Below are 26,231 nucleotides of genomic sequence, written 5' to 3'. Positions count from 1 at the left end.
ATCCACAGGATGCACTGCAGCAACTTGCCAAGGCTTCTTCGACAGCACCTCCCAAACCCGCGACCTCTACCATCTAGAAGGACATGAGCAGCAGGCACATGGAAACAACACCACCTGCATGTTCCCCTCCAAGTCACACACCATCCCGACTTGGAAATATATCGCCGTTCCTTCATCACTGGGTCAAAATCCTGGAACTCCCTTCCTAACAGCACTGTGGGAGAACCTTCACCGCACGGACTGCAGCGGTTCAAGAAGGCGGCTCACCACCACCTTCTCAAGGGCAATTAGGGATGGGCAATAAATGCTGGCCTTGCCAGCGACGCCCACATCCCATGAACAAATATTTTTAAAACTGTATAAAACATTGGTTGGGCCACAGCTTGAGTACTGTATACTGTTCTGGTCACCACATTACAGGAAAGACGTGATTGCACTAGAGAGGGTACAGAGGAGATTTACGAGGATGTTGCCAGGGCTGGAGAATTTTAGCTATGAGAAAAGATTGGATAGGCTGGAGTTGTTTTCTTTGGAACAAAGGCGGCTGAGGGGAGATTTAATTGAGGTATATAAAATTATGACTGGACTAGATAGTGTGGATAGGGAGAACCTATTCCCTGAGCACACGGGTCAGTGACCTGGGGGCATAGATTTAAAGCAATTGGTAGAAGGATTAGAGGGGAACTGAGGAGAAATGTTTCCACCCGGGGGTGGTGGAGGTCTGGAACTCATTGCCTGAAAGGGTGGTAGACATTGAAACCCTCAACTCATTTAAAATTACTTGGATGTGCACTTGAAGTGCTGTAATCTACAGGGCTATGGACCAAGTGCTGGAAAGTGGGATTAAGCTGGACAGCTCTTTTTCGGCTGGCATGGACACGATGGGCCGAATGGCAGCCTCCTGTGCTGTAACTATCTTTGATTCTATTCTATGAAGTAATTATTCAGAGTATTTTTTTTCCGTTCATGAGATGTGGGTGTTGCTGGGAAGGCCAGCATTTATTGCCCATCCCTAATTGCCCTTGAGAACGTGGGGTGGGTTGCCAATCAAGCCGGCTGTTTTGTCCTGGATGGTGTCAAGCGTCTTGAGTGTTGTTGGAACTGCACTCATCCAGGCAAGTGGAGAGTATTCCATCACAATCCTGACTTGTAAATGGTGGAAAGGCTTTGGGGTGTCAGGAGGTGAGTCAGTCGCTGCAGAATACCCAGCCTCTGACCTGCTCTTGTAGCCACAGTATTTAACTGTCTTGTGCTTATCCTTTGTTTCAGCACCATTTGCACCTTTTTTGGTTCTCACCTCTATTCTCTGCCCTCTTGCTTGAAGGACTCAAAGAATTTGTTTTTTTTTACATCTGTGGCATTGCTTTTTTGCCAAATCTCTTCTACCCCTCTGACCACCCTTTCTGAATATTCCTATATTTGTCCCAGTGAATCCCTTCCCCTTCCTGTAGGATTTGTTGAGTTTGTTCTTCTACCTTATCTCGTTTCTGATTTAACTTGTTAATCATTTAGGATCATCTTGTTTAGTCTATGCTTTTGATTCTCGGTATTTATCTATCCTGCATGATCAGCATTATTCTTTAAAGATGATCCTCTACCCCAAAACAATTTACTTAACCTGTTTCCCTTATTGCTTTGAAGTTAGCCCTTTACACTTAGCTCCCGGTCCTTGGTGTTTCTGAATCACAGATCGTGTTGAACTTGATCGTTTGTGGTTGCTTTCCTCCAAGGGTGCTACAACTTCCACTTCCTGTATGTTCTCTGGGTCACTCTGAATACCAGGTCAAAATGTGCAGGGCCACGTTGTCTCTTAACCACTTGTGTATTCCCAATCATGTTTGATTGAAGCCGCCCATTAGAATAACTTTGGAGGGTAATATTGAGCAAGACTGGCAAAATACAAGAAGTCATTAAACTTTCAGAATGGGTGTGTAAATGGCAAATGAATTTCAATATAGGTAAGAGTGAGGTGGCGCATTTTGGTAGGAGGAATAAAGAGGCCACCTACTTGGGAGGGGGGAAAATGGAGTCTAATTGGGGTGGAGACGCAAAGGGGACTAGATACAGATTCATAAATCATTAAAAGTAGCAATACAGGTTAATAAACCCATGAAAAGTGCAAACAAAGCACTGGGGTTCATTTCTAAAGGAATTGAATTCAAAAGCAGAGAAGTTATGTTAAACTTATATAGAACCTTGGTTAAACCACAGTCTCCATATTACAAAAAAGGATGTAGAAGTATTGGAGAAAGTGCAAAAAAGAATTACCACAACTGAGAAGATACAACTATCAGGAAAGACTGAACAGGCTGCGGCTCTGTTCTCTTTTTATAAAAGAGAGACAATTGAGAGGTGACCTGACAGAGGTCTTTAAAATTATGAAGGGGTTCGATAGGGTAGATGTAGAGAAAATGTTTCCACTTTGGGGGAGACCAAAACTAGGGGCCATAAATATAAGATAGGAACTAATAAATCTAATTGGGAATTCAGGAGAAATTTCTTTATGAAGTTTGAGAATGTGAAACTCACTACCATATGGAGTGGTAGAGGCAATTAGCATAGATGTATTTAAGGGGAAGCTAGATGAGGGAGAAAGGATTGGAAGGATATGTTGATAGGTTGAGATGAAGTAAGGTGGAAGGAGGCTCGTGTGGAGCATAAACACTGGCATAGACCTGTTGGGCTGAATGGCCTATTTCTGTGCTGTAAAATTCTTCGTACTCTATGTAACTTTATTGTGTCCTCATACCTTTCCTATTTCTTTACCGAGAAAACTGTCTTTCTGCATGTGTTAATCTGGCATATTCCTAGTTTTGGCCTTATCTTTTTTCACATTAAAGAATAATTCATGTCTAACTTTCCACCTCAAAGCACCTATTTCATTTGCATCCCTGGTGTCCCTGACTTACTTAAATGAGTCTACATGAATACAATAGGCTCCTTACACAAGCCACATTACTGACTCCACGAATTGGCCAGTCACAGTTGGTCACAAAGCACCACTGTGACATTACAAGTTTCCTGATCTATTGAGGATCCCTGATCACCTCTACTAGTTGTCCCACCTTCAGTGTTGTAGGCCAATCTCCTGACTGCCCTAATCCATTGCCAGGTCTGGAGTAGGGCAGTTGGGTTGTTTGCCTGCAATATCAGGAGTTAGCGCAGAAGATTCAGGATCCTCCTAGGTAACCAACAAAGTATTTGCCACTGTTACTGATTTCAGCTGCTAAGGTGTGTTGAGAAAGAAAGTGGGAGAGACGTTGTGTGTCTCTGATGGTGTGGATGTTTGTGCACATGGGCGTTGCCACTCCTTTACCATTAGAAGTTGGGAAATGCAATACTGCTGCTTCCTCAACTACATAGCCGACTTAAATCCTTAAAGAAGGAAAGTCTGGCAGGGAGAGAATTTTTGCTTAGCTATTTTTTACTTAGCAATTTTAAAAATAAGCTTGTCAAAACATACTTTTTAAAAAGAGTCCTATTTCTTGTCTGGACAGAGAACAGTCCCTTACCTTCATGCTCTGATGGCAACCTGAAGAAGAAAATATCTCTGTGCTGCAGAGTTGCTGATGTTCAGTGTCTAAGCTCTTAAATGAAGAATAGTGACTTGGATGAGATACAACTGCTAGCACCCCGGAAAGAGTTGGTGCCTTCAGATTAGTTAGGGGGAAAACTAGGGCAATTAAAAAGAAATGGGGTGGGGGTGGGGTAGAAAGATTTTCACATTGGTAAAACTAGTAAGCTGAAATAAAGTGATCAGTAGGGAAATACTGACATTAAACTTTTCTTTCCAAAATGCAACACTTCTGCAAGCTAACTTTTTTTTGTATCTACTTTCTAGATCAATGTTTAAAATGGCGGACGCTTCCCTACAGAGTGGATGATGTCGGTAAGGAATATCCAGACAGTTGGACGTGTTCCATCAGTCCTGACCACATACAGAATCGGTACGTATTATATATGCAAAACACACAACTGAGGTAAAAGTGTGCATTATGTCTGACCCTGCTATGCCTGACATTGTTAGGGTAGTGTTGGGAATCTCTCTTTTACATCTAACCTGGATGGATGACACAGCTGACCTAAGGTCTGTGGAAGATAAAACTACATTCAAAGAGCAAGGAAGACTACAGTAAAGGTAATTGATCTCTTTGCAGCATTGTGCACCTGTTGTTGAGGGGCATGTGACTTAGAAATGTTGCAATGGAGAAGAAGTGACTGTTTACTGGATCAAAAACTTCACGGCCAAAATTTGTTTGAAATGGCATTGTGGGTGCACAAGGAAAGTGTTTACTGTAGGGAAGTATATTTATGTGTAGCTCCAGTCCGTCAACATATACTTGCTTTGTCTTTCTTCAGGTGTGATGCTCCAGAACAGAAGCAGAATGTACCAATAGGTACACTGCGAAAAGACATGAAATCACACGAGGAGAAAATACGGGCGCAGCAGAAGAAGCTGGAAGCGTTGAAGGTAAGGGGTGGGGTATAAAAGTGAATTCAGTCTCAATAGGGTAATGTCTTTTTTTATTTTCATTTTGATTGTCAGCTAGCTCAAGTGTTTAAGCTTGTGAGCTGGAGCCCTGAAACTCAATGATACTTGAACACGTTGCCTTATTTTAGCATGTTCCCTCAACTGCTTTTTAATCCCCTTTTCTGCCCGCTGGTGGTAACTTGTGCTTTGGCTAAATGACACTAAGGTACCTCACCCAAATGGCTGTCTATGTGTGAGCATATACAGTGAGTGTTGCCAGGCTATTCAACTATCTGGGGATACATTGCAACTCAACCATTCTCATTTGATGTCCACTCAGTTGTACTTTCCAGCAGGCATCTAGGACAGAAACTGATTGTGTGAAAGTCTCTTTTGTCTGCTGACTGTAAAGGTCCTATGTGAAATCAGTGTAGGTAGTGGACCAAAAGCATGAAATGGACCCTGATTTGGCACTAATTAGCAATGTCACTCAGCTAGACATACGGATGGTTGGTATGGGGAATGGAATAAAGTGCCTCACTGGTACAGTAGGGGATGTTCTTCTGAGGTTCAGGCAGAAGCATGTTGCTGGGACGGAGTGGAGAGAGCTTTAATCTTCATCTAGCTATAATATACCTGCTTTCCCCAGGGGGTGCTTGATGCTAACACTTGATGCCAGAAGTGGAGGGTGTTTTATTCGACAGTGCTAACATGCCTCACCTTGATGAATACAAAAAAAAATTTTTCTTAGAAAGTATCATAAATCTGAAAATGTTGCTAGTTATTCATCAGTTGCATTTTGGTGTGAGTTTTTTTTAATGAAGTCCTTTGGTACGACTTTTTTTTATTCGTTCATGGGGTGTGGGCATCGCTGGCCAGGCCAGCATTTATTGCCTATCCATAATAGCCCTTGAGGTGGTGAGCCGCCTTCTTGAACCACTGCAGTCCGTGTGGTGAAGGTTCTCCCACAGTGCTGTTAGGTAGGGAGTTCCAGGATTTTGACCCAGCGACAGTGAAGGAACGGCGATATATTTCCAAGTCAGGATGGTGTGTGACTTGGAGGGAAATGTGCAGGTGGTGTTGTTCCCATGTGCCTGCTGCACTTGTCCTTCTAGGTGGTAGAGGTCACGGGTTTGGGAGGTGCTGTCGATGAAGCCTTGGCGAGGTGCTGCATTGCATCCTGTGGATGGTACACACTGTAGCCACGGTGCACCGGTGGTGAAGGAAGTGAATGTTTAGGGTGGTGGATGGGGTGCCAATCAAGCGGGCTGCTTTGTCCTGGATGGTGTCGAGCTTCTTGAGTGTTCATGGAGCTGCACTCATCCAGGCAAGTGGAGAGTATTCCATCACACTCCTGACTTGTGCCTTGTAGATGGTGGAAAGGCTTTGGGGAGTCAGGAGGTGAGTCACTCGCCGCAGAATACCCAGCCTCTGACCTGCTCTTGTAGCCACAGTATTTATGTGGCTGGTCCAGTTAAGTTTCTGGTCAATTGTGACCCCCAGGATGTTGATGGTGGGAGATTTGGCGATGGTAATGCCATTGAATGTCATGGGGAGGTGGTTAGACTCTCTCTTGCTGGAGATGGTCATTGCCTGACACTTGTCTGGCGTGAATGGTACTTGCCACTTCTTAGCACAAGCCTGGATGTTGACCAGGTCTTGCTGCATGCAGGCACGGACTGCTTCATTATCTGAGGGCTTGCGAATGGAACTGAACACTGTGCAATCATCAGCGAACATCCCCATTTCTGACCTTATGATGGAGGGAAGATCATTGATGAAGCAGCTGAAGGTGGTTGGGCCTAAGACACTGTCCTGAGGAACTCCTGCAGCAATGTCCTGGGGCTGAGATGATTGGCCTCCAACAACCATTACCATCTTCCTTTGTGCTAGGTACGACTCCAGCTACTGGAGCGTTTTCCCCCTGATTCCCATTGACTTCAATTTTACTAGGGCTCCTTGGTGCCACACTGTCAAATGCTGCCTTGATGTCAATGGCAGTCACTCTCAGCTCACCTCTGGAATTCAGCTCTTTTGTCCATGTTTGGACCAAGGCTGCAATGAGGTCTGGAACGGTCCTGGCGGAACCCAAACTGAGCATCATGAGCAGGTTATTGGTAAGTACTGCTTGATAGCAATGTTGACGACACCTTCCATCACTTTGCTGAAATTGAGAGTAGACTCATTGGGCGGTAATTGGCCGGATTGGATTTGTCCTGCTTTTTGTGGACAGGACATACCTGGGCAATTTTCCACATTGTCGGGTAGATGCCAGTGTTGTAGCTGTACTGGGACAGTTCGGTTAGAGGCGCGGCTAGTTCTGGAGCACAAGTCTTCAGCACTACAGCTGGGATGTTGTCGGGGCCCATAGCCTATGTTGTATCCAGTACACTCAGCTGTTTCTTGATATCACGTGCAATGAATCGAATTGGCTGAAGACTGGCTTCTGTGATGGTCGGGATATCGGGAGGAGACAGAGATGGATCATCTACTCGGCACTTCTGGCTGAAGATGGTTGCAAAAGCTTCAGCCTTTTGCACTCACGTGCTGGACTCTGCCATCATTGAGGATGGGGATGTTTACAGAGCCTCCTCCTCCCATTAGTTGTTTAATTGTCCACCACCATTCACGACTGGATGTGGCGGGACTGCAGAGCTTTGATCTGATCCGTTGGTTGTGGAATCGCTTAGCTCTGTCGATAGCATATTGCTTCCGCTGTTTAGCATGTATGTATTCCTGTGTTGTAGCTTCACCAGGTTGGCACCTCATTTTTAGGTACGCCTGATGCTGCCCCTGCCATGCTCTTCTACACTCCTCATTGAACCAGGGTTAATCCCCTGGCTTGTTGGTAATGGTAGAGTGAGGAACATGCCAAGCCATGATGTTACAGATTGTGCTGGAATACAAATCTGCTGTTGCTGATATCCCACAGTGCCTCATGGATGCCCAGTTTTGAGCTGCTAGATCTGTTCTGAATCTATCCCATTAAGCACCGTGGTAGTGCCACACAACGCGTCGAATGGTGTCCTCGGTGCGAAGACGGGACTTCGTCTTCACAAGGACTGTGCTTGTGGTCACTCTTGCGATACTGTCATGGACAGATGCATCGGCGACAGGTAGATTGGTGAGGACGAGGTCAAATATGTTTTTCCCTCGTGTTGGTTCACTACTTGCCGCAGGCCCAGTCTGGCACTAATGCCCTTCAGGGCTCGGCCAGCTCAGTCAGTAGTGATGCTGCTGAGCCACTCTTGGTGATGGACATTGAAGTCCCCCACCCAGAGTAATTCTGTGCCCTCGCTACCCTCTGTGCTTCCTCCAAGTGGTGTTCAACATGGAGGAGGACTAATTCATCAGCTGAGGGAGGGCAGTAGATGGTAATCAGCAGGAGTTTCTTTGACCATGTTTGACCTGATGCCATGAGATTTCATGGGGTCCGAATGTTGAGGACTCCCAGGGCCACTCCCTCCTGACTGTATATCACTGTACCGCCACCTCTGGTGGGACAGGACATACCCAGGGATGGTGATGGAAGAGTCTGGGACGTTGGCTGAAAGGTATGATTCTGTGAGTATGGCTATGTCAGGATGTTGCTTGACTGGTCTGTGGGACAGCTCTCCCAATTTTGGCACAAGTCCCCAGATGTTAGTGAGGAGGACTTTACAGAGTTAACTGGGCTTGGTTTGCCTTTGTCATGTCCAGTGCCTAGTGGTCTGATGCCGGATGGTCCATCCGGTTTTATTCTTATGATGACTTTTTATAGTGAGATTGTACAACTGAGTGGCTTGATAGGCCATTTCAGAGGGCGATTAAGAATCAACCACGTTGCTGTGGGTCTGGAGTCACATATAGGCCAGACCTGGTAAGGACAATAAGTTTCCTTCCCTAAAGGACATTAGTGAACCAGATGGGTTTTTACGACAATCTGGTAGTTTTATAGCCACCATTATTGATACAATTTTTTTTATTCCAGATTTTATTTAATTAATTGAATTTAAATTCCCCCGCTGCCATGGCGGGACTTGAATTCATGACTCCGGATTATTAGTCCAGACCTCTGGATTACTAGTGGGCTATTCACACCCCATTCTACCTCCAAGCTCTAATATAATTGTAACTTTTTTTTGTCTTGTACTTTGAGCCACATTGCTGAATTTTTTCCCAGTATCTCAACATAAGTTATAGGAACCTAGGGCATTTAAAATATTAGATGCCATAAAATGATTGTGGTTTTGGGTTTTTAATTTTTTTATATGTAGTTCATTTTTTGGATTCAGCATCTCCACCACTTCCGTAGGTGAGCCTTTGCTCACTATGTTTTAGAGTATGCTTTTACTTGCCCAGATACCTAGGCGAGTTAGTAGCATGCTCAAACAGGCAATCCTCTTCACTTTATTTCAGCTTACTCGTTTAATCATGTTTTCTCACATGATCAACCTTGACTTCAGAAAGTGGCAGAATAACACTACACTCGACTGTGACTTGGACTTTAAGTATTAAAATTATTAAACAAATGAATAGGAAGAGTGCCACAATGCAGATTTTACAGTAGTTGTTAAGCTTAACCATCTCCTTAAGTAAGTAGAAACTAATATTTGTGGTTGAGATGCTAAACTAAAATGTACTCTTATGTGATCCTTTACTCACTGTCCACAGAAGCTATCCAACCTGTCACGACCTCTCTGGTGGCTTCAGATGAGCCTTCAATTCTCTCTCTGACACACACACACACACACACACACACACACACACAACAATTTGAATAAGACTGATTAATACCTTTTCTTAAAAAGTGACCAAACACATTTAAATAACTGTTGATCTTTTTTAACTGCCAATCAAACATATATTTGAATAAATCCCATGAGATGTTTCTATTTGAATTGAATGGTTTGCTCCATCGCTTGGACACCTGCTTGAGACAAAAGGGGATCTGTAATATTTGTATCAAAATAATCTAGAGCTTGTTTTTGAGTGAAGCTGGTTTTTAACCCCTTATGTACGATGAAGAACTAAAAGAAGTAAATACCACGCTAAATCTTCGACAAAAATGCTTCTTTTTTTCTCAATTATCTTGTGTATGAATGTGATGTGTCTATGGTGTTAAAATATTTCTACTTTATTTACAACAAACATTTATGGAAAATTAAAATATTTCCACGTTTCGTTTCTTTTTTGCTTTGGTGTGTAGGTTTAAAAAAGTTTTTTGCCCTTTTATTTTGGAAGAGGATTCTATTTCTAATTTTACTTGTTTCCAGAAAAACATGCCCATCCGTTCCCAGGCAGATTTAAAGAAACTACCACTGGAGGTCAGCCGCAGGCCTTCGTTGGAGGTGAGTAGTGCAAGTGTCAGACATCAAATGCTGTGGAATCCAGAGAATGGAAGGGTCAGGGTTATACATTGTTAAGTTTAATTGTAAATTGTCACGGTGTGAGATTGTTTTGAAGTATGTGAATTAGGTGTGAAATTGCCACTCTGTTATACACTTGTTCAGAAAGTAATTTTTACACCATGAGGATTAATTTTAGGAGCCTGTGTATTCAGGCTACTGACCTTTGCTGTTTCCTCCTTGGATCTAGCTGTGACTTATTTTTCAGGCACAGTGTTGGGGGATGGGTGGTGAGAGGCTGATGACAGTCATTGAGTTTGGGAATGATAGCCTCTGCCATTTGCTTTTTCTGCTGCCTCTAAATGACCGAGGACAAGCCAGTGAGTGATCAGGGGAGGTCGTAATTGTCCTGCTGATAGCAAAAATATAGCAAGTTTTTAAAAAATTTATTCTTGGGATGTGGGAGACACTGCCATGGCCGCATTTATTGCCCATCCATAGTTGCTGTCAGAAGATGGTGTTGGGCCTTCTCCTTGAACCGTTGCAAACCTAGTGGTGATTCTCCCACAACGGTGTTAGATAGGGAATTCCAGGATAATGACTCAGCGATGATCATGTATCCAAATCGGGATGTGTGACTTTTTTTTTATTCGTTCACGGGATGTGGGCGTCGCTGGCAAGGCCGGCATTTATTGCCCATCCCTAATTGCCCTCGAGAAGGTGGTGGTGAGCCGCCTTCTTGAACCGCTGCAGTCCGTGTGGTGACGGTTCTCCCACAATGCTGTTAGGAAGGGAGTTCCAGGATTTTGACCCAGCGACAATGAAGGAACGGCGATATATTTCCAAGTCGGGATGGTGTGTGACTTGGAGGGGAACGTGCAGGTGGTGTTGTTCCCATGCGCCTGCTGCCCTTGTCCTTCTAGGTGGTAGAGATCGCGGGTTTGGGAGGTGCTGTCGAAGAAGCCTTGGCGAGTTGCTGCAGTGCATCCTGTGGATGGTGCACACTGCAGCCACAGTGCGCCGGTGGTGAAGGGAGTGAATGTTTAGGGTGGTGGATGGGGTGCCAATCAAGCGGGCTGCTTTATCTTGGATGGTGTCGAGCTTCTTGAGTGTTGTTGGAGCTGCACTCATCCAGGCAAGTGGAGAGTATTCCATCACACTCCTGACTTGTGCCTTGTAGATGGTGGAAAGGCTTTGGGGAGTCAGGAGGTGAGTCACTCGCCGCAGAATACCCAGCCTCTGACCTGCTCTCGTAGCCACAGTATTTATATGGCTGGTCCAGTTAAGTTTCTGGTCAATGGTGACCCCCAGGATGTTGATGGTGGGGGATTCGGCGATGGTAATGCCGTTGAATGTCAAGGGGAGGTGGTTAGACTCTCTCTTGTTGGAGATGGTCATCGCCTGGCACTTATCTGGCGCGAATGTTACTTGCCACTTATCAGCCCAAGCCTGGATGTTGTCCAGGTCTTGCTGCATGCAGGCTCGGACTGCTTCATTATCTGAGGGGTTGCGAATGGAACTGAACACTGTGCAGTCATCAGCGAACATCCCCATTTCTGACCTTATGATGGAGGGAAGGTCATTGATGACTTGGAGGTGATAGTGTTTCCACACTAATGCTGATCTTAACCTGCTCAGTGATGGAGGTTGTAGGGGAGGGGATACTGTCTAAATAACCTTGGTGAGTTGCTGCAGTGCAGCTTGGAGATTGTACATACCACAGTACGCTGGTCTTGGAATGGGTGAATATTGAGCCAAGTGACTGGAGCACTAATCAAGCAAACTGTTCTGTCTTGGATGGTGTCAAGCTTCTTGAATGTTGCTGCGCCTGCACCCATCCAGGCAAGTGGTGACTGTTCCATCACACTCCTGACTTGAACCATCGTAGATGGTGGTTAAGCTTTGAGGAGTTGTGAAGTGAGCCACTTGTTGCAAAGTACCCACCTTCTGCAATGGTCTTGTAGCCACGGTTAATATAGCTGGTTCAGTTAAGCTTCCGGTCACTAATGACCCCCAAGGTGTTGGTGATGGTGGTGCCACTGAAGGTCAGGGAGAGGTAGTTGGGAATTTTCTTGTTTGAAATGGTTATTACCTGCCACTTAAATCTGGGTGTTACCCAGGTCCTGCAGTAGGCTGGCATGGGATACTTCATTATGGGAGACGTTGTGAATGGAGCTGCATGCTGTCGAATCATCAGTGAGCAGCCCCATTCCCTGCCTTATGATGGAGGGATGGTCATTGATGAAATGGCTGAAAATGATTGGACCAAGGATGATTCCCTGAGAACTCTTGCAGTGGTCTTCGACAACCACTACTATCACTCCTTGTGTCTGATAGGACTCCAGTCACTGGAAGGTTTTTCCTTTGACCCCCATTGACTTCAGTTTCACCATGGCTCCTTGGTGCAATATTGGTTGAATGTTGAGGGCAGACTTTCCCGGCATTCAGCTCCTGTGTCCATGTCTGGATCAAGGCTGTGATGAGGTCTGAAGCTGAGTGATTGTGGTGGAATCGGAACTGAGCATCTGTGAGCAAGTCATTGGCCAATTGGGTGTTGCTTAATGGCATTACTGTTGACTCCTTCCATCACTTTACTGATGATTGGAAGGAGGCTGTTAGGGCAGTAATTGGCTGGGTTAGATTTATCCTGTATTTTGTGGATAGGGAATACCTGGGTAATGTTCTACATTGTCAGGTAGGAAACCACTAGGTTACTGTACTTTTTGTTTCTAAAAGTTCCTGTTTGTGGTGCTGCTGAGGACAGTGCCTCTGTAGCTCTATGGTGCCAACAGCAAGAATTTGTTCTTATTGCAGCTGTTGATAGCAGGCTTGTTTAAAGACATCATGCCATGTAACTGTTATAAAATTAGTTTTTGTGATATGTTAGTGTAAAGGACATTTGGTATAAAAGGTTAATCAAGATACTTTACCAGATTAGTAAAGTAAGGGTACAATGATGATTATGGGCCCAGTAGCCTAATAATAGCAGTTAAGATAATGGAAACTAGTCTAGAATATTCAGAAATTCTTCAACGCAGACCTCCTAAACTTCTGTGTGGACTTCCGATCCTAGCCATCATGTGTCCTTTCTAAGGGAGATTGCCAGTTAGCTGTCTGTAGTGGACTACAAGATTCGTGGTGTGGACTCTTCCATTAGGAACTGGATTGAGACTGCGCAAACACATTTCAGTAGGGTCTTTGCAGCTGCCTGAGAGAAGGCCTTCATCCCATCGTTCGGGAATTAGTTCATAACCTGAAATTTATGATCCAGTGTCAACACCTATGCAGGGAAGATTTTAGTTTTTGTCTGTGCCACTGGGGAGATGGTGGAAAACAGAACCTGGTAGATTCTCTGCAGGGCGAAGACTTGGGGGTGGAGGGGTGGGGGGGGGAAGAGAAAGAAATCAGCAAACATACCCAGCTTTCACTCGTTGGCCAGTGCCAAAATAGAAATTGAGAGAGATGTGGAAACCTTTCTGCTCATCTTGCCTTGTGTATGGTGTGTGACTCAGAGGCCTGAGGGGAGGAAAACTGTCAGACGATGGATAAAGTTTAATTAAAATAATCGGAAGACTTTTTTTGAAGTCACAAGACCTGCTGTTGAGCTTTGAATTTGTGATTTAGTACTGTAATACTTTAATTTCTCTGTAGGGTCAGTCATCTGCAAGTAACCAGCGACCACGATCGCCTCCTCTAGCTGATATAATTAAAAATGCTCCAAGCCACCCGCCTCCAGCAAAAACCCAAGGTTTACCGCGAAAGGGATCTGCAGCAAGATCTGTAAGCAAAGTCGTGACCATTCCCACCAGCTTTACTAATAAGAAAGCGGTAACCAATACAGGAAGATCCCAGCAACGGCTGACGGTCTCTGCAAAACAAAATGTTGTCTCGTCCAGGATTGGAGCTCAGCCATCTACCTCATTGAGGAATGCTCCTCCTGTCTCTGCAAGCATGAAGACTCAACAGGTGAAAGGAGCAAAGACCTTGGGACACAGGAAGGAGACACTGAGTAGGGCAGCACAGGTATTTAAAATTAATGGATCTTTAAAGGGGAAGTACCTTCAGTGCCAATTTATTGTTATCACCAACGTGACTAATATGCATGCTGGGAAATGGGCTGTTATGACTTTGACTCCCAAATCAGGTATAGCGTAAGTTGAATGCACAGTAAATGTCCTCCTTAACTTATCCAACAAGATGTCTTAAACTGAGCCTCAGAATAGCACCTTCAGTTGCACCAATAAAAATTTTCCAATTACTACACCAGCCATTCTCCGGCCCCTCTTTTGTGCTATATCATGGGCAGTTTTTATGTTATAGACTTTTTTTTGTTCTGCCCAGTGTTCTGCTTGTCTTGTATTGCAGATGGGTCTTGATTCAACAATATATTTTCAGTCTGGAGTCTGTTGTAATGTTTAGCTGCTAATGTAGCTTCTTCCTTTCTAGCTACTTCAGGGAGACTTTCTGTGAGGAAGTGGCCTTAAGTTCTCATGTCAATGAGTTTAATTATTGCTTGGTGATGGAAGCTTGCAGATTGCCGGGTGTTGTAAATTTCCAGCTCCAGGGCAAGGAGAAAATCAGCATTCTATTGTTTTTAAAACTTTTAATGCTTTGGGATGTGAAGGAGGCCCTCAAAACTTACACAGGAGCATTAAACCAAGACCTTTGTTTGGAGTGGGTAGTACGTAGTGCTGTTTCTGGATCTGGTGAGTTTTATGGTAAATTATGCTGCTGGGGAGGTACCAATCAGAGGCCAGGCGTTTTCTCAAACAAGAGAGGATGCGGCCTCGAGAGCAGGCACAGGAGGTAATTTAGCCTCTGCGTTCCTCTTAGCAGGTGCTTTCACAGGAGCAAAGGCTTGGGGGCGATTGTTTGCCCCTTTCATCCAGGTTTACAGCGTGTCGGATGATGAGACTTCCAGAAGGGGAAGGAAGAAACCAGCCATGGTAGTTTAGCAGTCTTATAACTTCACATACTCCTGAACCACAAAAAAAAAAGTTTTGCCGGGAAAAAAAGCTCTGTTCTGTCCTGAATCACTGGACATTGTCGGGGTTTTTTTTCTCAGTACTTCCTAATTCTCGGTGGCAGGGAAATATTTAGACACAATAATCCGGGACAAAATTAATTGGCACTTGGAAAAGTATGGGCTAATAAATGAAAGTCAGCACGGATTTGCTAAAGGAAAATTATCTTTTGACTAACTTGATGAGTTCTTTGATGAAGTAACGGAGAGAGTTGATGAAGGTAGTGCAGTTGATGTATATAGACTTTCAAAAGGCATTTGATAAAGTACCACATAATAGACTTATTAGCAAAATTAAAGCCCGTGGGATTAAAGGGACAGTGGTAGCGTGGATACAAACAGAAAGCAGAGTATAGTGGTGAACAGTCGTTTTTCAGAATGGACGGAAGTATGCAGTGGTGTTCCCCAGGGGTCAGTATTGGGACCACTGCCCTTTTTGATATATGTTAATGACCTGGACTTGGTCAGGGTATTATACAGGGTGTAATTTCAAAGTTTGTAGACGGCACAAAAGTCGGAAATGTAGTAAACAATGTGGAGGATAGTAACAGCCTAGTGAAATGGGCAGGCACATGGCAGATGAAATTTAATGCAGAGAAGTGTGAAGTGATGCATTTTGGTAGGAAGAATGAGGAGAGGCAATATAAACTAAATGGTACAATTTTAAAGGGGGTGCAGGAGCAAAGAGACCTGGGGGTGCACATACATAAATCTTGGAAGGTGGCAAGACAAGTTGAGAAGGCTGTTAAAAAAGCGTATGAGATTCTGGGCTTTATTAATAAAGGCATAGAGTACAAAAGCAAGGAGGTTATGCTAAACTTTTATAAAACACTAGTTAGGCCTCAGCTGGAATATTGTGTTCAATTCTAGGCACCACACTTTAGGAGAGATGTCAAGGCCTTAGAGGGTGCAGAAGAGATTTACTAGAATGGTACCAGGATGAGGGACTTCAGATATGTGGATAGACTGGAGAAGCTGCGGTTCTTCTCCTTGGAACAGAGAAGGGTAAGGGGAAATTTGATAGAGGTGTTGAAAATCACGAACAGTTTTGATAGAGTAAATAAGGAGAAACTGTTTCCAGTGGCAGAAGGGTCGGTGATGGGCAAAAGAGCCAGAGGCGACATGAGGAAACATTTTTTTACGCAGCAAGTTGTAATGGTCTGGAATGCACTGCCTGAAAGGGTGGTGGAAGCATATTCAATAGCAATTTTCAAAAGCGAATTCAATAAATACTTGAAGGGAAAAAATTTACAGGACTATGGGGAAAGAGCAAAGGAATGGGTCTAATTGGAAAGCTCTTTCAAAGAGCCAGCACAGGCACAATGGGCTGAATAGCCGCCTCCTGTGCTGTCGCTCCTGTGATAATTTCAGTATTCTGTTTTTTTAAAATTATAATCTGCTTTTCCTTCCTGCAGTCTGCAGGGTCAAGAAAAAGGAATACAGTAATAGAAAGCAGTGAGGAAGAGGAAGAGGAGGAGGAAGAAGAGGAGGAGGAGGAGGAAGAACAGGAAGAAAGGAAGATGAAGATATCTGCAAAGGTTTCCGAGTCAAAGCGCCTGAAAAAGGATATGACCGATGTCGTGGAGGTATCACGACACACCTATAAACAGCTGTTTTATATGTAGCACTACAGTAGATCCAGTCTCCTTGTTTGTCCACTCCCCCTGTCCTCTCCACGGGTCTCTCTGTGCCACTCGTTGCTCAGTCACTTAGAAGATGAAAAGGTGATTTGCTCCCAATCTGGCAGTATCACTAGTCTTTTTGCCATTTTTTACATACCTTCCTGAAGGTGCTGACTTCTGCTGGGGTACGTTACCATGGTGCTGGTCACTGTCCAGTACCTTGCCTAAATGGCAAATACTCAGGTGAGCCTAAAGAGAGAATGTAATAACGGGTAATGGAGACTGTTCTCAGATCTGAATTATTATCTTAGGTAGATTCATAATTTTTACAATTTAAGGAAACTAACCTCTTTATCAGGTATGAAGGGGAGAAATGGGCCAAGACAGTTTTGTGCAAACAGTCCCTCCATTTAACATACAGTGCCCAGCAACTCCATAAATGATTCAGGAAAAAATCTTTTGCTCCTGTTCTTTTGGATCACTGCAAGATGGCAGGAATTGTTTGTCAATGCTTCCTATAAATGATGTCCCTTTAATGTTTGCATGTTACCCCCCCCCCCCCACTCCAAAACCTTTGTTGTTGTAGGATCTATATGAATGCAACAGCGTACCTGTTAGCTGGTTGTGGTTGTAAACAATTATCAATGTTTTTTTTTTAAGTATGGAGCTGATGGTTTACGTTCCCCCAGTGAGAAGTATCTAACTCTGTTTTGTTATAGATTTCAGACAGTGGAGGAGAGGTGGAGGAGGAGGCCAGTAATCTGAAAGGTGAGTATCTGCTTTTCCAGTTTCCGATCGAGTGCATTGCTTGTTCTGTTGAAATGTCCAAGAATGCTGCACTGGTGGAAAGAGGTGGCCACCCTTCTGACTTGTGCAGTAAAGTTCCATAGGAAGCAGGTTAACAGTATGGCCATGCAGGGAATAGGGTGTCACACTGGGGAGCTTCAATTTTTAAAAATTTTGTGTACATTTTTATTTTTATCTTTCCTTCAAAGTATTGGGTAACCCACACTGTTGTTTTTGAAACTTTTTGTCGTTCCTGTGCAGACCGAGGGCTCCTTGTAGAAGTGAAGGTGAATAAGGAATGGCACACAGGACGAGTCACTGCTGTTGCAGCAAGCAAACAGTTAGTGCGGTGGAAGGTCAAGTTTGATTATGTTCCGACTGCAACCACTCCAAGAGACAGATGGTGAGAGTATGGCTTTGTTTCTTTTCTTACTCCTGCCTCCGTGCTCTACAACCACAAGACAAGACATGCACAGATGCTGTCTTAATGTTGCAGTCCTTCGGTAACTTGAAATAAACGTGATTTATAAGTAGGGCAAGTGATTTGACACAGCGTGACATCCCACAAATTTCTACACATTGTTATTTACTCTCCAAGAACCACAGTTTTGCATTAAGACCCATAAACAATGGAAATGCTAGTTTTTAAGTAACAAATCACTTGTCCTATTTATAATCTACCGTAGTGCTACTCTACCTGGTCTTCCTCATCTTTTCATCCTCACTATTTTGAAGTGAAGATTCAATACACTGTCTTCAACTCATTCTGTCCCAGGACTTCAAAATGGTAGAACTCCTCACCTTCTCTCGGTTTTCCTTTCCTCCTGCAGTCCAGTGGCTTTTAAAACTCGAGCTCAGTGCCATGTAACCATGCCTTTCTGATTTACTCTGTCTTCTTTCTTTAAGCCTTGGTGGTGTTTGTTGCAAAATCTTGAAATGGCACCTAAGTTTCTCAGTTTAAAAAAAAATCTGATCTGTAGCCCTCTTGACTGTTCAGTCTCTTTTGTTAGCTGCTTTGTCATGTCTGAATTATTTTTGCAAATGCTATGCTTTGAACACTGTGTAATATTTGGAACATGAAAAGATCAGTGTTGAAACTAATCTATCCTTTAATTACAGTAGCTTCTCACTACAACTGTGATCTGTGTTTCCCTCTCTAATGGTGTCTAATGTCCTTTGTGTATTACTGTTTGTTTTTAAAGAAAGCATTGTATTAATGATGATGTGTACTGATCAAGATGAGTGTTGGGACTGGATCATTATTTCATCTTTGGTAAGTGAAGAATAGGTCTGAAGCAGAACAAAGCCCCTTCCTATGTTGCCACAACAATGTGACAAAATTGTGTGCCAGAACCAACTTCCTTATGAATGTACTAACAGTACAAGGAAATTTTGTGCTGCAAGACTACACCCACAAGGAGTGAAGTTGAGACTATCCAGTTGCCATTTTTATCCTGGTCAATTAAATATCTGACACTCGTGGAAACCTTTCACCATTCTTGAGTCTCCAAACAAAACTACTGAGGAATATAACCTCTTTGTTTGCATAATAAGGAATGTACAGCCGCTTCTTGTGAAGATATATCTCACTTAGGACTAGAGAACTTAGATTTAGGTAGGCAAATGCTAAGACTTACAGATTGCAAGGTGTGCAATGGACATAGATATCTAAGTTTTTTCAGCAGTGTACAGAGGTAGTGAACAAATGAACAGGAGTTGGCCATTCAGCCCATTCAAGCCTGTACCGCCATTCACTTAGATCATGTCTGATCTGTATCTTAACTCTGCTAACCTGCCTTGGTTCTATATTGCTTAATACCTGCACCTAACAAAAATCTATTAATCTCAGTTTTGAAATTTTCAGTTGACCTAGCCTCAACAGCTTTTTTTTTTTGGGGGGGGGGGGGGGGGGGGGAGAGTTCGGGATTTCCGCTATCCTTCCTGTGAAGGAGTGCTTCCTGACATCACCCCTGAACGGCCTAGCTCTAATTTTAAGGTTCTATCCCCTTGTTCTGGACTCCCCCACCAGAGGTACCCTATCATATTATTTAAACATCTTAATTACCTCAATTATATCACCCCTTAATCTTCTATACTCCGGGGAATGCAAGCCAAGTCTATTTAGCCTGTCCTAATTTAACCCTTTTAGCCCCGGTATCATTCTGGTGAATCTGCACTGCACCCCCTCCAAGGCCAATATATCCTTCCTGAGGTGCGGTGCCGAGAACTGAATGCTGTACTCCAGCTACAGTCTAACCGGAGTTCTATACAACTGTAGCATAATTTCCATCCTTTTGAATTCCAGACCCCTTGAGATGAAAGCTCCATTAGCCTTTTTAATTATTTTTTGTAAACTTAATTTTTTTTAAATTATTTAGTGAGTGGGCAGAGTATGATTAAATCAATTTAGAGTCAGCAGAATCATGATTAAACACATCCAGCTCTCAATCTGTTGTTTCTGGTAGTTCTTGAACCACATCAAATTCTCTTCCTTCAATCCGTCTCTCTCCTTCACTACTTTTTCTGCCTGTCTCTGTGTGTTTCTGTCATCTCTGAGTGATTCTCTCCCTGGTTGATTCCATTTATCCCTTCTAATCTGATAATGTGTGCTTGTGAAGAAAACTAACATTCCACTTTGGGCCAGAAACCTAATCATAAATTGATGGTACAGATGAACCAGAACCACCTCGCTGGTCTTTGGAAAACTGGCCAACTGCTGTGAAACCAGCCAAGAGGGACAGATAGTGACTGTATCCAGCTGTCACTTTTGTGAATACTTCACGTGGTTGAGAGTTGTTTTAATTGTTTCAGTTTGACATGCCTTATTCTTGCAGGGTGGAGAAGGGAAGTGTGGATGTGAGGCTGATGAAACCGCCATCTCCAGAATACCAGACGCCTGACACACTGGGCGGGGAGGAGGACATATCTGTGGAAACGGGATCAACTTCGGACAGTACCAGGATGGAGCCAGACACGACACAACCGACAACCAGCAAAGAGACTGTGGAAGCACTTGTGGTCAGCTTCAGGTGAGAGAGTGGATGGCTCATCTGACTTGTCTACCTTCCATGTTGAAGGTCAAGGAAAATGTGTAAACACAACAGCAAGGAACATGCTTATATTTACACATGACATCTTCATGATGAAAATGATGTGTTGTAGTTGTCCAGTTTTTCCTCCCAGAAACAAAGACTGTACCTCTTTTAAGGGGCATTTCTCCACAGTTTGCTTTTCAATGTCCACTCCTCTTAAGGCAGTAGCTGAGTTAGATCAAGTGGCCATTCTTGATGTCCCATCCTAGATATTGAGTAACAGCAGCTTGCTGTACCATGGGAGCATCCCATCTGAGGCCGATCATAATTTGGTCCTCGCCGGTGCATTTTCCAGCATGGGTCACTGGATAGTGAGCAAGAGTTGGAACCCTGGCTAAGTTTTTTAATTTTATCCCCCCCACCTTGCTTGCCTGTGCACACTGGTAGTGTGTCTCACTGCTGCGACAGATGAGATTGGCAAACTCTTCACGTCCCAGAGATTGGCAAACTCTTCACGTCCCAGGGATTGAACCTAGGACCACTTTGGTCTTATGAGTCATTAGTACACTACACAGTGCATTTATCCACCGAATCACTGGGAAAACTCCTATAGTTATTTCTGTTAAATTTGTATGTGGCTACTTGCGTCCAGTTCATGGACCGGTATCTAATACACACAGCCATCTAGCCTGGAATTTGCTATTGCTTTGCATTTATTTTCTTGTGTTGTGCCACTCTGCTCTCATTTTATTTACAGTATTTTAAGAGTGAATACGGTTAGTTTAAATTATTTTTCTCTTTCCCTTCTGCTTAGAAATGCTTTGCGGTATTTTCTGCCGCCAAATTACCGGATAACAAAGGAGGAGCTGAGTTCAATGACTCCAGAAGAGCTGGCTTCATTCCCTCTGGTAAGTTTTGGCACAAAAGTGCAAAAAATTAGCTTAATATCTCCCCTTTTTTTTCCAGCCGATTGCATTGCAAATGTTCCATGATTTTTTTATGCGGAGATGGGGGCGGGGGTTGGCAGATGCTAAAGACTTGCTTTCATGCCTCCTGGAGTGTTGCTGTACAAACCAGCTGGAGTAGGATTTGCACAAGTTATCTACGTTGGTAGCACTCTTGCCTGAGTCAGAAGGTTGTGGGTTCAAATCCCACTCTAGGATTTGGGTACATGAACTAGGCTCATACTTTAGCGCAGTACTGGAGTATTGTCGAACATGCCGTCTTTTGGTTGAGACAGTAAACCATGGCCCTGTTGTGGTTCAGGTGCATGGAAAAGATCCCATGGCACAGTTTGAAGAAAGTAATGTGTACATCCAACACCACCAAAGGAAAACAAATTAAATGGTCATTCATCTCATTTGCTGTCTGTGGGATCCTGTTGTAAATTGCCTGCTGCATTTGCTTACATCATAATGGCTGCACATTAATTAGTTGGTTATGAAGCACTTCATTGGATTTGCGATGGTGCTATATAGATTATATAAATGCACATACCCTCTTTTTCCGCCCCCCCCCCCCCCCACCAATCTTTTGGGTAGCCTATTTTCTTGAGTTGTTACCTCCCCATCATGGCAACATTGAGATTGAAAATCAGTAAATGGAGAATTGCAGGTTTAAATTTCCTACCTTGTATCCCAGCACTTGTTTCACAGTGTCGAGATTGCTGCTGTGCTTCGGATCCTCTGTCTTGTATATAAATCCACAGATGTAAGGCTGTCCTTGAAGGGGAACATTAGCACGTGTGATGCACAATGGAGTGGCAAAGCAATAGTAAATGGCCATTACTTTCCACGTGGCAAGTTGTAGTTCTACGGTAGTGTGCTGGGGGAGCGATTGAGCAGAGTTGGGTGTTTCTCTCCGGTACCCAGAATTTGAAGAGGAAAGGGGACTTGAGTATCTAATGCTGGCTATAAGAACACCGTTGAGATTAGACCGGATGTTGATTGCCTGCTGTAGGCCAGGGAATCATGCTCACTTGTGTGACAGGGAAAGATGACTTACTGTGCCTGCTTGGAATCTCGTAATCTTTCAGTGAAGAAATCTGTACATTGCTTACCTACCGTCCAAGGTAAAGGAAGTTGTGCATTTATATAGTACCTTTTACAACCTCAGGATGTCCAAAAGAACTTTACAGCCAATAAAGTACTTTTGAAGCCAAATTGTGCTCAGAAAGGTCCCCCAAACAGCAATGTGATAAGCAGATATCACAGATAGTGGTAATCACTGTCTATTTTAGTGGTGTTGGTTGAGGAATAAATATTGGCCAAAACACCAGGGAGAACGCCCCTGCTCCTCTTCGAAATAGCGCCATGGGATCTTTTGCATCTACCCGAGAGGGCAGACAGGGCCACAGTTTAATGTCGCATCCGAAAGATGGCGCCTCCTATAATGCAGCACTCCCTCAGAACTGCACTGGAGAGTCAGCCTAGATTTTGTGCTCAAGCCTCTGTAGTGGGACTTACACCTGCAACCTTCTGACTTGGAGGCTAGAGTGGTACTACTGAGCCCTGGAATTTTACCCATCCAAATTGGATGATTAAAATCCCAAATCCATTAAACTGGCTTTCCTGTGGTTGCTATTCTGAAATTGTTTTCTTCTTATGCAAAAACAGAAAGATTATTTTGAACAGTACGAGGAGGGCCTGAAGAACCTCTGCACTGCCTACCAGACCCGGGCTGAAGAGCGTGTCCGAGCAACTGAGAAAAAATTGCAACAGAATGACGCAGAGCTGACTGATGCACAGGAAAAACTCTGTAAACTGCGGAATAACATAGTAGAGCTGTTGCGGAAAGTTCAAGAGGTAACACTGCAGGGTGCTTGCTGAATGAGTGAATGTTCAGGGTTATGGATAGACTGCCTGTCATCAGAGCTGATTGAGCAAAGGAAACTCAGTTAAAGCTGCGCTGCCCCTGGGAAGTGGTTTTTGATCCAGACTAGACTAAGATTCAGGGTCTCTTTATCTACTGAATACTATCTGCTCAGGTATGTTAGTTGGAATAGAGTGTAGATAACTTTACTGTGAATCTAATTCCTGCTTTAAATTACTTGGGAACACTTGTTGGAGAAGGTTCCATTCAACAGCAACAACTTGCATTTATATAACTTCCCACGGAAGCGTAATCAGACAAAGAAGGGCATTGAGCTGAAAGAAATATTACAAGAGGTAACTGAAAGCTTGATCAAAAAGGTAGGTTTTAAGGATGGTCTTCAAGGAGGAAAGCGAAGTTAAGATGCAGTGATGTTTAGGGAGGGGATTCTAGACCGTAGGGCCTAGGTGGCTTAAGGCACTGCTGCTAACAGGATGAAGAGGTCTGAGTCGGAAGAACAAAGTTCTCGAGGGGTGGGGGGAGAGGTTGTAGGGCTGGAGGAGGTTACAGAGTTAGGAAGGGCGAGGCCATGAAGGGATTTAAGCACCAGGATGAGAATTTTAAATTTGAGGCATTGGGGACCGGCCGCCAATGTAAGTCAGCAAGAACGGTGGCGATGGGTGAGTGGGACTTGGTGTGGGTTATGATATGGGCAGCAGAGTTTTGGGTGAAGTTTATGGAGGTTGGGAGGCCGGCCAGGAGAGCGATGGAATAGAATTATAGAAAGGTTACAGCACAGAAGGAGGCCATTTGGCCCACCGAGTCCACACTGGCTCTATGCAAGAGCAATCCAGCTAGTCCCACTCCCCTGCCCTATCCCCGTAGCCCTGCAAATGTTTTCCTTTCAAGTATTTATCCAGTTCCCTTTTGAAGGCCATGATTGAATCTGCCTCCACCAACCCCCCTGGCAGTGCATCCGAGATCCTAACCCTCGCTGTGTAAAAAAGTTTTTCCTCATGTCATCTTTGGTTCTTTTGCCAGTCACCTTAAATCTATGTCCTCTGGCCTTTGACCCTTCCGCCAATGGGAACAATTTCTCTATCTACTCTGTCATGATTTTGAATACCTCTATCAAATCTCCTCGCAACCGTCTCTGTTCCAAGGAGAACAAACCCAGCTTCTCCAGTCTATCCACGTAACTAAAGCCCCTCATCCCTGGAATCATTCTAGTAAATCTCTTCTGCACCCTCTCTAAGTTTTTTTTTATTCGTTCATGGGATGTGGGCTTCGCTGGCTAGACCAGCATTTATTGCCCATCCCTAATTGCCCATGAGAAGGTGGTGGTGAGCCGCCGCCTTGAACCGCTGCAGTCCGTGTGGTGAAGGTTCTCCCACAGTACTGTTAGGAAGGGAGTTCCAGGATTTTGACTCAGCGACGATGAAGGAACGGCGATATATTTCCAAGTCAGGTTGGTGTGTGACTTGGAGGATAACGTGCAGGTGGTGTTGTTCCCATGTGCCTGCTGCTGTTGTCCTTCTAGGTGGTAGAGGTCGCGGGTTTGGGAGGTGCTGTCGAAGAAGCGTTGGCGAGTTGCTGCATTGCATCCTTTGGATGGTACACACTGCAGCCACAGTGCGCTGATGGTGAAGGGTGGTGGATGGGGTGCCAATCAAATGGGCTGCTTTGTCCTGAATGGTGTCGAGTTTCTTGTGTTGTTGGAGCTGCACTCATCCAGGCAAGTGGAGAGTATTCCATCACACTCCTGACTTGTGCCTTGTAGATGGTGGAAAGGCTTTGGGGAGTCAGGAGGTGAGTCACTCGCCACAGAATACCCAGCCTCTGACCTGCTCTCGTAGCCACAGTATTTATATGGCTGGTCCAGTTAAGTATCTGGTCAATGGTGACCGCCAGGATGTTGATGGTGGGGGATTCGGCAATGGTAATGCCGTTGAATGTCAAGGGGAGGTGGTTAGACCCTCTCTTGTTGGAGATGGTCCTTGTCTAGCGCAAATGTTACTTGCCACTTATCAGCCCAAGCCAGGATGTTGTCCAGGTCTTGCTGCATGCGGGCACAGACTGCTTCATTATCTGAGGGGTTGCGAATGGAACTGAACACTGTGCAATCATCAGCGAACATCCCCATTTCTGACCTTATGATGAAGCAGCTGAAGATGGTTGGGCCTAGGACATTGCCCTGAGGAACTCCTGCAGCAATGTCCTGGGGCTGAGATGATTGGCCTCCAACGACCACTACCATCTTCCTTTGTGTTAGGTATGACTCCCGCCACTGGAGAGTTTTCCCCCTGATACCCAATGACTTCAATTTTACTAGGGCTCCTTGGTGCCACACTCAGTCAGATGCTGCTTTGATGTCAAAGGCAGTTACTCTCACCTCACCTCTGGAATTCAGTTCTTTTGTCCATGTTTGGACCAAGGCTGTAATGAGGTCTGGAGCCGAGTGGTCTTGGCGGAACCCAAACTGAGCATCAGTAGACAGTAAATAGTTGAGTCTGTAGGTGTTAAAGGCTGTTAGGGTTTCAGCAGCAGATTGGTTGAGAGTTAGAGCTGTGCGTTGTCAGAGTGCACGTGGAAGCTGACTCCATGTCACCGAGGGGCAGCATGAGGAAGAGGAGGGAGCAATTCCTAGTGCTTGCATCACTTACATTGAGTACAGAAATTTATCAAAGAAATTATAGCACAGAAGGAAGCCAATTGGCCCATTGTGTCTATGCCAGAAAGAAAGCAAGAAAGAAAGCTGAAAGCTTTGATACTAGTCATACAGACACAGTGCAAAATCATTACAATACCAAAAGCTTGCTAATCTTGCACTGAATACATCAAAAATACTTCGCCTCCAATTCCCCTGTAGTCAATAAATAGGAGGTGCCAGGAAATGTTCAGGTGTGATTCTTCCCTCATTTGGGGCGATGGCAGTAGTGAATCCCTTGCATCACAGCTCTGGCCAGGAGCTAAGTGTAGTGGAACATGTTTGCATTCTGTGACTGGGGCAAAAGTTTTATGAAAACAAACAATTTGAAATGTCATTTGCATTACAAATTTAGGTGAAAAATTTGACCTGAGTAAAGTTGGAACCCAGATACGTTGAATTCCTGAAATGTGCTACTGGGTCCATTTGGAATTTGTTGTGCACTCACCGTG

The 26,231-nt window shown here is 44.3% G+C and overlaps 1 protein-coding gene across 1 annotated transcript in view; it reads left to right on the top strand.

Moving 5' to 3' along the window:
* The window catches only part of morc2 (MORC family CW-type zinc finger 2), a 70,037-nt gene that overhangs the window by 43,042 nt on the left and 764 nt on the right, over positions 1-26,231 (top strand). Inside the window, exons 16-25 of the mRNA XM_068005991.1 lie at positions 3,842-3,947; positions 4,360-4,471; positions 9,727-9,801; positions 13,450-13,821; positions 16,237-16,407; positions 17,163-17,211; positions 17,491-17,632; positions 20,064-20,258; positions 21,076-21,169; positions 22,877-23,065. Coding sequence (XP_067862092.1) covers positions 3,842-3,947; positions 4,360-4,471; positions 9,727-9,801; positions 13,450-13,821; positions 16,237-16,407; positions 17,163-17,211; positions 17,491-17,632; positions 20,064-20,258; positions 21,076-21,169; positions 22,877-23,065 — 1,505 coding nt within the window. The remainder of the gene's footprint in view (positions 1-3,841; positions 3,948-4,359; positions 4,472-9,726; positions 9,802-13,449; positions 13,822-16,236; positions 16,408-17,162; positions 17,212-17,490; positions 17,633-20,063; positions 20,259-21,075; positions 21,170-22,876; positions 23,066-26,231) is intronic.

The sequence above is a fragment of the Heptranchias perlo genome, chromosome 25, assembly GCF_035084215.1.
Source record: "Heptranchias perlo isolate sHepPer1 chromosome 25, sHepPer1.hap1, whole genome shotgun sequence".
In the NCBI taxonomy this organism is placed as follows: Eukaryota; Metazoa; Chordata; class Chondrichthyes; order Hexanchiformes; family Hexanchidae; genus Heptranchias; species Heptranchias perlo.
This window is presented reverse-complemented; position numbering and strand designations above follow the sequence as displayed.